This window comes from Crocuta crocuta, unplaced genomic scaffold (genome assembly GCF_008692635.1).
Source record: "Crocuta crocuta isolate KB4526 unplaced genomic scaffold, BGI_CrCroc_1.0 scaffold303, whole genome shotgun sequence".
In the NCBI taxonomy this organism is placed as follows: Eukaryota; Metazoa; Chordata; class Mammalia; order Carnivora; family Hyaenidae; genus Crocuta; species Crocuta crocuta.
This window is the reverse complement of record NW_027528276.1, coordinates 676561-688804: the sequence shown is the minus strand read 5'-3', so window position 1 is coordinate 688804 and position 12244 is coordinate 676561. Positions and strand designations below refer to the sequence as shown.

Below are 12244 nucleotides of genomic sequence, written 5' to 3'. Positions count from 1 at the left end.
GCTTCCATTAACATGCTTTCAATCTACCTTGTATTTAACTATTTTCATATTCCTGCTCTGTCATCTTCTTCTTTGTGGCCACAACACTCATAACATCCAGCCCCTACAGCTATATCATCACTACTCTATACAGCTACCTTCCACTGAGCACCAAGAAATTAACTGACCATTAATGTGGCTCATATGAAACATCTATTCTTCCATCTCCTTACTATAAAACAGTGGTTTTCAACAGCAGACGATTTTGCCCACCCCCAGGGGACGTACGGCAATGTCCAGAGACACTGGGGGTTGAGGGGTGGAGGTGCTACCGGTATCAAGTAGGTGGAGGCCAAGGATGTTGCTAAACATACTACAATGCATACGACAGCCCCTCACAACAAAAAAATTATCTGGCCCAAAATGTCAGTAGTGCCAAGGCTGAGAAACCTTGCTCAGAGACAAGTGAATAAAAAAATCTCTTCCATATTAGTCTCACATATTCAGCCCCCCAAAATAACAGAAACATATAGGAAGGTAGCCTGTCTCAAGATCAACTGTCATGTCAAGAAGTAGCTAATTCATGCTATCTTTACTTCTCAGCCTCTGAATTCATGCCCTCTATATAAAACATAGACCACCCTCAAATAATTGCTGATTTTGTGTATTCATCCCTTAGCTCCCTTTGTAAAGATAAACTGTCCATTACTTCCTCCCCCAAGAAACTTAAATGCACACATGGTGTGTACTTCATTACCAGTAACTGCAAAAGGCTTACTATCTTATATAAACTCAATCACAACATGAACTCAGAGAAACCATAGACCTTCAGCCATGTCTGCTGTGTCAATCTCAAATCGTTGAAGACTCACCTTCCCTAATCCTGCATTAAAATTGTAAAACTCATAGAACAGTGGTAATAGGGAACAAAGTAGATTAAAAGCCTAAATTACTACTCAGGAGAAGTTTCATGTAACTCTTGATTCCTTAGCATTACTCTCACAAGATAATTCAAATTGCCTCAACCTTCATGAAGAGTCTCCTCTCACACTGTCAACAAACTACTCCACTTCTTAATCAAGAATTTCCTCTCTCAAATGAAGAATTTGCGTGTGGAACAGAAAAGAAAGGGGGAAAGTAAAGATGAAATGTTTACTTGAGCATTGTCAGGTTCATCTTTAATTTTGTCTAGTAGTCCCTGCTGTGGTGCCATTGCTTTGTCATACTCATCATCCAAAGGTTCTTCTTTAATTCTAATATTTGATGCAAAGGAATTCCCCAGTTCCGAACCAATGGATTCTTTATTGGCAAATGGATAGCTGGAATCCTAAAACACAATATAAAGTATTAATAAATATTCAGATTCAAAGATTACTCCTCTTTAGGTGTAACACCCAAAGATAAGCTCACTGGAAATGAAGAACTCTATGGATATGCATTAGAGTCCCTATGCCTAAAAGTAAATTGATCTATGTCTAAATATCAAATACAAATAAACTAAGAGCTGAGGCTTCTCAGAACATCTTAAAAGATGTCCTTACCAAATAATAAAGCAAATTAAAGAAACAATCCGTGCTCTACCTACCACATATAGTTACAGTTTAGAAAATGACACAAAGAAAACTTTGACACTTGCCACAGTTACAGCAGTCTGCATACTCACTGAAAACTTACCCTAAAGTTTGTTTCTGGGGTTTGTGGTAAATGGGTATGTAATGTTTCTTCAACTTGATTAGCTATTGAAAGAAAAAAAAAACAAAACAAACACATGTATATGAATAACAAATCGTATAAAGAGTGACCTAAAAAAGCTATCATTTGATAATCACCTCTCTTGTTGAATAAAGATGCTTATTAGAGTGAAATGGGTCCCCCAAAATACCCAAAAGATAGTTTCACTCGAATAAAAGTCTGGCCCCACTTTCCTTTTAGCCTCACCTTATACTTTTCCTTGCTCAAACCTAAATAAAGTGGTTACTTTATTCACTATGCTCTGCAAATTACTTGTGTTTGTTCTTCCCCATTTCTGCTTACATCATTCCAGACCCATCCATCCATCCATCCATCTAGCTAGCTAGCTATCTCTATATTGTTCTTCCAGATTCTGCTCAGTTCAAAATTCACCTCTCTTCTATAAACTTTCCCTGGCCACTGAGTTAAAAAGCAGCTCTTTTCTAAGAATACCTAAAATACGCTGTTTCAGTTACTTGAAAGAAATCTTCTTATATGGAGTTACGACAAATTCTTCTAGCACTATCTTTAATTATAAATTAAATCTTACACTATTCAACCGGTCATTAACACTTCTACTACTTGACTTTTCCCTTCTACTACCAGACATTACGCTCCTTGGGGATAAATGCCCTCATAATTTATCCTCCACAGAGATATCAAAAATATAAATTTGGTAATATATATTTAAAAATATAGTATACCCTGTTCAGGCTGGTATATAATGGATATATAAATTAATTGCTCCTTTTAATAGTACTGACTTGGTCTTTCTACCGTATTTTTCTAGCACTGTCAGAAGAAATATAAGGGTTGGTATATGGTACCTTGCTTCCCTTCACCTCTATTGAACATTTATTGAAATAGTGCTATTTTCACTGTACCAAGTTAGGCCCCAAGAATGCAAGATGAATAAGATATTATCTGGCCCTCAATAAACTCCTACACTGGTAGGTAAGGCAAAACAAATATAAAGTATAATACTAAGTACTATAAATAATGAGGTAGGAACACAATGCTATGGAAATAGAGAGAAGGAAACAATTCATTCTTCAGGTAGAGAGGTTAGGGATGACTACAGAGTAGAAGAGGTTTATGAGTTAGGCACTGTTGAATAAGAAGTACTTTAATAGGCATATATACAAAGAAAGAAAAGGACATGCAGACAAATGGAACAGCAGGAATAAAAGAAGGCAAAGAAATAAGAAAATATGTGACATATTCAAGAATGGAACTGCAGCTAAATATAGGATACTCTGGGCAAAGAGGCTCAAGAAGGGCCTCAAGAAACCTCTACAACATAAAACAGAAATGTTACCAAATAGAAAAACCCTCCCTAATTCGGACTAATTGGTGGGACAGCAGTTTGAATTAGTGCTTACAGCACAAAGAAGTTAAATCCAACTTGAGGTTCCAATGTTCAACCAAAGAAAAGGAACAGGTGACTTGAGTATCTTGCCTTCTCATCAAAATATGGCAACCAGGGGAGGGAGAAATGAGGTTTAGAACTATTTTTCAATCATTTTTACCATTACCAAAAGTTACTGGGAGAAATTCAGTCACTCTGCAAAGAACAAGGATAAAAGAAAAATGACAAGCTTACAATGAATTTAACTGCTCATATTTTGCTAAGAATCAGAACTAATAAAAGCTATATTATTATCAGTATGTTCTTATTTATTGTGTTTTGTGGCTCTATTCCAACAATTATTACCTGCTTTATCAAAAAAACTGCTTTTCAACCTTGAATCCAACTCTTTATGGGGTTTATCCAACCGTTTTTCACGTTCATGATAAGTTAGGTCTCTATTTTTCTCCTTTCCAGAAAATGTTTCTTTGCTGTTTTCTCTTACTAGACTAAAATCTTTCCGTATTGATTTAAAGACAGAAACCTGATCAAACTGTTTAGGAAAGTCTTTTTTTAGTTTATTTTGAATCTGTATTTCATTTTCATTGTCTGATTCATGCTGTGTGACTCTTCTCTCTACTTCCAAGCTATCATCAGTATGAATTGAAGAAACAAGATTGTCCTTTGAACTAAAATCCTGTTCATCCTCATTGTCACTACCAACGACTGGAATTCCTGCAAGATCCCCAGAGTTCAAAAAATAATCATCTTCATCCAGCAATGAATTTTCAGATCCTGTTTGATTCGGCATTCCATAAGACATGCTGTCAAGGGTAGGAGTTAAGTTGTGGTCTATATCTTCAGACATTTCTGTATCCATGATACCACCACCTTAAAAAGTAAAATACTGTTTAGACAAACGATAGTGCTAAAGATGACCACATTTATAAGGTCTGTCTGGTATTTAACCAAATATATAATCTCTCTTCTCAAACAAAATATAGATAATAATACCACAGCATTCAATGAGCAATTTGATATAGGTGTGACAGGACTATCCTAATATGACAGATAAGGAAATAGGGACCTACAATTTGAGAAGCTATTTGAGGTCAGAAAGGAGGCAATGTGATACAGAAAAAAAGAGTACTGACTTCAAAATCAAGACATATCTGTGCTGGAATCATAAATATGATCGCTAAAAATCTATGTGATCCTAAGAGGTAAACTCTCAGGTTTTTTTATCTGTAAAACAGTGTAATACTCACCTTAGAGATTAATTTGTGGTGAGGATTAATGATAGTATATATAAAAGGCCTATTAACACAGTGACTGACACACAGAAGGAAATATAAAACTGTTCATTTTAATTATTATAGTGATTATTCTGAGAAACTGAGATTGGAATATAGGTCTCTGCTCTTAAAGTCTCACTACCTATACTAACTCTAATAAGCACAGCAGCATTGTATTAATGTTTATAATGCTAAATATTTAAACATAAAGAATAAAATTTATCCAAGCCAGAAAAAAATTAAAAACTTATACCATTTGAAACTACATGTTCACATCTTGAAATCCAAAATAAAACAATACCAAAACAAAACAAAACAAAAAAAACAAACCCCTCCTAGCTCTCATTTCACCTTCCCTTCACAGTCAAACCTCTAGAAAAAAGTCTATGTTGGTTTATTTCTATTTCATCTCCCAGTTTTTAATCCTCTGACCTTAATGCAACCTGGGTCCCAGCTTCTCACTGGAACTGCTCTCATCATCAAGGATTTCCTAATGGTAAAATCCAATTGATTTTTTTCAATCCTTATGTGGCATATCCATCCTGGATAAAAGGTCTTTGGTTTCTTTGACACTATACTTCTTCCTACCTTTCTAATTAATCTATTAACTTATTTCATATTCCTCTTCCTCTGTTTATACTCTCAGTATTCCAATTCTCTTTTCATTTTATACACTCAGGCTATTATTACTCACCACCACAGCTTTCACCATTGCTGTGAATTTCCTAAGCACTTTCTTCCAAGATTCAGATCTCCATATTCTACTAGCTCCTATAAGTCCCTAGGGATCTCCAACTTAGTTCTTTTAAAACCAAACTCATCATGTTCCCATTCCAAGCATACTCTTCTTGTATTTCCATCACCTGATTAACAGCATCACCAAGCCAGCAGTTTGCTCATGAAGAAAGAACCAGTCCAATTCTCCTTCCCTCTAGACAAATTCTATAAACTGTACTACTTAATCTCTCTCAGATCGACCTCCTAAACATGGCACTGCTCCAACACTCCATATCTCTTACTGTGGACACTGTATTAATTAAGTCTACATGGACATCTAGGAAGCAAACATACTCTTATAAACCCTACCCCTAAACCACATTTAATTGATCCATGAGCAGGCAAACTGAACCTAATAAAAACACAGAAGGGAACAGAGAGTAAAAATACTGATGGTACAACAGCCTTGTTTCTATTTATTCCTAAAGCCCAGATGAACCCTTCATGAGACTGGTTCTTCAAGTCATTCCCTGGATTTCATGATGCAGGATAAATTCCTCTTTTTGTTTAAGTTGTTTTGAGCTGGATTACTTATAATCAAGTCCTAAATGATACAAAGTCCAAATAAAAGCATTCTTCAAGTTGCCCTCCTCCATAAGACATGAGATTATCTTTCTAAACCATAAATCATTCCACATTATACCCCTTGAAATCCTTCAACAGCTTCCTACTGCCTTAAGTACTTATTCATTCAGCACATATTTATTAGGAAACCACTCTGTGATTAAGCATTGTGATAACTTCAAGGGATACAATGATTAAAAAGATAGCTATGGTTCGCCCTCCCCAAGAACTAGAAAAACAGACAAAATAATAAAATTAGAAAATCATCATTTACTTATTAAATAAATAATAATCAAATGATAGATGCCAAAAAGTTAGGAATGTCTACAACTTACATTCACATAGTATATATATAACACAGAGAGAGGAGCAGGAAAGGATGAGAGAGCATGCACTACATTATAGATATTCAATATACTAATGCTTCAATTGTCCTATGTACTGAAAAAATCTGATAGTAATAAAGAGTTAAGGAGAAAATATAAATAAAGAAGTACAAGGTGTTACACAAACACATGCATATGGTATGATAAACCTACCAGACTGTAAGCAACTAAAGGCCAGAGTTAGAGCCTTCTCTACACAGTACTTTGTCCTTAGTACCAGACCACATAGCTCATGCTCAGTAACTGTTTCCTGAATGAATATGCATTTCATGTGATCAGCAACTTAATCTAAAATCTTATAGTATATAAGAAGTAAACACTAAAAGTAATACTGCAAGCAACTTTCAAAATCTCTACATTTAAATTTAGGATATGGCACTGAAAGAAAAGGGTAGCCACTTGGAAAAAGTGGATCCTTAATTCCTATCAAAATAATTTCCAGATGTATTTAAGGTTTAAAAATAAAAAGCAAGAAAAACAAAGAAAAATTATTTTTAAGTCTTAATAAAGTGGGGAAAAGTCTTTCTAAAAATGACACAAAATCTATAACAAAAGACTAATTTACTGAGTAAAACCATAACAGGTCAAATGTGACCAAAAAACTGCTAAAGAGAAGAAAACACAAACCAAACCAAAGATTAAAGATAAACCAGTTAAAAAGATTTTATTGAATTTTATATCACAAAGGGTCATTTCAGATAAAGAAAAGATTCTTATGTCTCAATAAAAAAACAAACCAAATACAAGTACAAAAGAAATGGATTTGAACAAACATTCCAGAAAAGGACACATGAAGGATGAGCTTTGCTCATAAGTGAAATGCAAATTAATAATGCAGTGAGATACCATAGCAGGTTGGTAAGCACAAAAGGTTCTGATAACAGCCTGACAGCTATGCTATAGGCCAAAAGCTGCCAGACTATGGCTCAAGGCCAAAAAATATATACAAAAAAAGAGTTTGTGACACACCATATGTGAGCTGCAAAGCCTAATATATTTACTATCTGGCCCCTGAAAGAAGAAAAGTTTGCCAACTGCTACAGTTAAATACTCCTGGTAGGAGTATAAACTGGTACAATTCTAATAAAGAGTAGATAGTGATATTTATGATACTTTACACATACCTCTTGAGTCAGCATTTCTTTTTTTTTTTTTTTTAATAGTTTATTGTCAAATTAGTTTCCACATAACACTCAGTGCTCATCCCCACAAGTGTCGAGTCAGCATTTCAACTTCTAAGATTTTATTCTATAGATATAATATTCTTTTCATTTTTTAATTCCATCATAGTTAATATAGTGTTTTATTAGTTCTATAATCTTGCAAGAGAACTATGAAAAAAGAACAGTTATAGCAGCAAAGACCGGAAACAGCCTATCTGTTCATCAATGAGGCTAAATTAATTATGGTACATACCTACAACAGAGTATTATGCAGTTATAAAAAACAATGAGGTACCTTTATATGACTTTCCAAGGTTAATTAAGTAAAAATACCTAAGTGACAAAGAATATATATATTAAGCTATCACTGATGCATTTTTTAAAATTTATGAGTATTTATTTATACATAAAAAATACCTTCCGCTGATTTTCTATGAAAATCATAACTGGGTAGCTAGAAGACAGTAACACCAACTTTTCAAAGCATACCTTTTGTTATCTTTTGAGTTTTGAAGCAAATGTATCTATTGTTCATTGAAAGCAAAAAGCAAATATCCTTATTTGAAAATGCACTTGAGATTTAAAGCTTTTTAAGAGATGGCAATTTCTAACAAAGCATCTAATATCAATTTGAAATTCTGTTAGTGGGGTGTCTAAGTGGCTCCGTTGGTTACGCATCTGGGTAAATGTCCAACTCTTGATTTTGGCTCAGGTTATGATCTGATTGTTCCTGAGTTTTAGCCCTGCATTTAGCTTGGATGTCTCTCTCTCCCCCTTTTCTCTTGCCCCTCCCTCATTCATTCCCTCTCTCTCAAAAATAAACTTAAAAGATATTTTTAATGAAATTTTGCTAGTTATCACACAAGAAATCACACAAGCTGAACAAAACTTAATAATAAGGTTAAAATGTAAATACCAGTTACATTAAGATACATAATTAACAAGGCATCTGGGTGGTCAATCGCCTAAGCATCCAATGTCCGACTTTGGCTCAGGTCACAATCTCACAGCTCATGGGTTCAAGCCCTGCGTCGGGCTCTGTGCTGACAGCTCAGAGCCTGGAACTTGCTTCAGATTCTGTGTCTCCCTCTCTCTGCCCATCTCCCACTAGTTCTCTCTCTCTCTCAAAAATAATAAACATTTAAAAATGTTTTTAAAATAAATAACTGGAAAAGATTCTCATCCTTGAGGCCTATTTAATCAAACAAAATAAATAGCTGTTTCTCAAGACCTAGATCTGCAAAACAAAGCATGACACTACCTTTATTTGGGAATCTCAGTAGCTAGTGAAACACTTGAAAGCACCAATTTCTCATGGAAGACTCCTAGCTGTTAAGACACTGTGAACATGACTGGCATATGTGAGGAAATATGTGAGGAAAAGGAAGGACAAATGGCTAGACCTGAATGAGAGGAAGAGTGCTAAAAAATGAGAAAAGAGAAAAAGCCAGAGAATAGGTCCATTATGAATTTGCAGACCATAGGGGAAAACTCAATATATTTAAGTGTGAAAGGAAGTCATTAAAAGATCCCGATGATTTATATTTTACAAGGATCACCCTATCTTCTGTAGGACACTTTTAAGACTGTTAAATGTTAGTTACAGGGAATATGGCGCTTCAGTGGCTCAGTCAGGTAAGTGTCCAACTTTGGTCCAGAAACTGATCTCACTGCTGGTGAGACAGAGCTCTTCATCAGGCTCTGTGCTGACAGCTCAGAGCCTGGAGCCTGCTTCAGATTCTATCTCCATTGCTCTCTGCCCCTCCCCCCTTCCTCTCTCTCTCTCTCAAATATAAAATAAAACATAAAAATTTTAATGTTACAGGGATGAAGAACGGAATGGAGGCAGGAAGAACAGTTAAGAGACTACTGCAATAATCCAAGGAAACACTGGTGGCTAAGGCCAGGATAGTAATGGTGGATGTAACAGAGAAACAGTCTGATTAGGGAATGTTTTGAAGGTTAGAGGCATTTTCTGATATATAAGAAGCTGGATATTAAAGAAGCAAAGGATAATATAACAGGGTGTCATTTCTTGAGATGGGAACACTAAGAGAAGGCAGGAAAGGGGTAACTTGGTTTAGGGCCTGTTAATTTTGAGAATTTTATTAAATCTTCAACTGGAGATAACAAGATGGCAATTAGATATATTAATAAAGAGGAATTAAAGCAGAGGTTCTTGCCAAGCAATGACAAACATATTGGGGAATCAGTGAAGAGATGGTACTTAAAATTATGGGACAAAATGAGATCACCTAGGAAATTTATTTACTACTGATGGAAGAGAGCTAAAGAGTCCTCTTCACCATTTGGAAATCTGATAGAAAAGAAGGAATCAGGAAAAGAGAGTAAGATACAAGAGCCAATGAGGCAGGAGGAATATTAGGTGACTGATGTTAAAGAAGCTATGCAAAGGAAGTACTTTAGTAAAGACAGACTGACCAACCATAATGAACACTGCTTAGCTGACACAGAAGATGATGACTGAGAAGGATAAGTAACATTTGCAAGGCTGAAATGATCTTGTACTTGACAAGAGTACTATCAGTGGACAAATGAATGTACGAGGTGGAGTGGGGTGATCCCAAAAGAGAATGAGAAGACAGAACTGGGGAACCTTAAGTACAGACAACTCTCCGTAAGAGTTTTGCTCTAAATTAAAGAAAATGAGCAGAAACTGGGTTAAATCTGCAGTGAAGTCTTTTTCTGACCTGTATTTTTGTTTTGTTTTCCTAATCTTTGTTCTACTTTTTGGTGACGTATTTGTTTATTTGTTTGTATGTGTGTTTAAGACGGAGAATATTGCAGCCTGTAGTCTCTTTATGAGAATAATCCAACAAAGAGGGAATAACTAAAAAATTCAGAAGGAAAATCTACATGCAAGAGAGGATGTGGTCAGTATGAAAGGAGTACATGTGTTAAATGCAAGTAAGTTGTACAATTTTGTGAAAGGAGAACAGAAGTTACTTTAAGCAGTTTTAAATACAGTATTTGTGTTTGATAATGAAAGTAAATTTCATGATGGTAGGTCAACTTTTACTCCAGGTCTTCCTGCTTAGACTCTGCTTTTCAAGGCATACTGATGTTTCTATACTATACCTAAGAATCATTTCAAGGTACCAACATCAACTAAGAAATCCAATAAGCACACAAACGAACACTGTGAAAAGGCTGTTAGCTAGTTTCATTGCCATATATCACTTGATGACTCCAATACTTTTTTGTTTTTAATCAAAGCATAATTTTCAGATATAAAGTAATATCAATTATAATTTTAACTTTAGAAATCATAGTTCTCAAACAATTCTAAAGTTACTTTTCTCCCATATAAAAAAAAACCAGAAGAATCAAAATAAAACATAAACTCTGAAGAATGCAAAACCAAGTAATAAAAATGAGATAATCTATGGGGGCGCCTGGGTGGCTCAGTTAATTAAGCATCGGACTTTGGCTCAGATCATGATCTCGTGGTTCACAGGTTCAAGCCCCACGTCGAGCTCTGTGCTGACAGCTCAGAGTCTGGAGGCTGCTTCGTGGATTCTGTCTCCTCCTATCTCTGCCCCTCCCCTGCTCATACTCTATCTCACTCTCTCAAAAATAAATAAAACATTAATGGGCATGGAGGAGGACACTTGTGGGGATGAGCACTGAGTGTTATGTGGAAACTAATTTGACAATAAACTATTTAAAAAATAAATAAATAAATAAATAAATAAAACATTAAAAATTCTTTTTTAAATGAAGTAATCTTGGTTCATTTTGAATAAAAGCTTACATTAGAATTTTGTCATTGAAGTATCTCTAAGATGATTTATTGTTATTCAATAAAATGCAATTTGCTGAGTAATAAAAGACTGTCTGAACTAGAAGATTAGGAATACAGTTTAACAGTTATCATTAAAAAAAGGAACATACATGTCTTACACATTTATTTTTATTTGTGATATATAAAAGCACATTGACCAACCATCTGAGGATCAACTAAGACTTACAGAGTGTGCATGCTAATTTGAGTTCTTTCTTGAACACATCATACCCATAAAGTAAACCTCATGACTGCAACTGTGGTTTCTTTAAAGTGGAATGACAAAACAAAGACACCTGCACCTCCATGTTTTCACTGATTTACATAGTAAGTGTTTCTAAGACATTCAAATTATTCATAGAAATAAATTACTTGGAGTGCCTGGGTGGGTGTCAGTTAAACATCCAACTCTTGATTTTGGCTCAGGTCACTGTCTCATGGTTCAAGAGATTGAGCCCCGTGTCAGGCTCTGCGCTGACACAGAGATTGGGAGCCTCTCTCTCTCTCTGTCTCTGTGTCTCTCTGTCTGCCTGTCTCTCTCTCTTGCCACTTACCCCACTTAGTGAGCAAGTGTACTCTCCCCTTTCTCTCTCTCAAAATAAATAAATAAATAAATATTTTTAAAAATTAAAAAAAAAAAAACTTTTTAGAGTAAATTTCATTAGCATAGAAACAATTTAAATTATACAATTACAATAACAAGTAGTACTAAAAGAAACAGGTTTGAAACAAAGAACTCTTGGTAAACACACACTTCCTCAACAGCTGAATTTATGTGGCTTTCTCTTAAACTACTAGAGGATTTTCAACAGCCATTCTAGCTTCTGCCTTTATTGAGAGACCCTGATTCTCATTAGGACTACTTTACAGTAACAGAAAGAATGGTAATTCATATTTATGATCCTAAGATGAAAAAGAATCTTTGCTATTAATGGTCCAGTAACCAACAGAAAACTTTTCATGGAAATGGGATAATAATTAGAATACAACAATCCAATGTTCTTTCAAACTACAGATATCACCCATTAGTGAGCCAGGGCCAGAAAATTATTTTTTAATACGCTGAGTAGTGGCACCTGCCTGACTCAGTTGGTAGAGCATGCAAATCTTGATCTCAGGGTCATAAGTTTGAGCCTCATGTTTGGTGCAGGGATTACTTAAAAAAAAAAAAAAAAAAAAAAAAAAAAAAAAAAAAA

General features: G+C 35.0%; 1 protein-coding gene across 3 annotated transcripts in view; it reads right to left on the bottom strand.

The window, feature by feature from the left end:
- The window catches only part of ZMYM4 (zinc finger MYM-type containing 4), a 118815-nt gene that overhangs the window by 57257 nt on the left and 49314 nt on the right, over positions 1-12244 (bottom strand). For 2 of the 3 annotated variants that reach the window (XM_077753094.1, XM_077753096.1), the window contains 3 exons: positions 3425-3949; positions 1654-1715; positions 1136-1306 (listed from right to left, as the gene is read on the bottom strand). The exons of the other annotated variant lie outside the window; for it this stretch is intronic. In XM_077753094.1, coding sequence (XP_077609220.1) covers positions 1136-1306; positions 1654-1715; positions 3425-3938 — 747 coding nt within the window. In that variant the 5' untranslated portion in view covers positions 3939-3949. The remainder of the gene's footprint in view (positions 1-1135; positions 1307-1653; positions 1716-3424; positions 3950-12244) is intronic. 3 annotated transcript variants of the gene reach the window in all.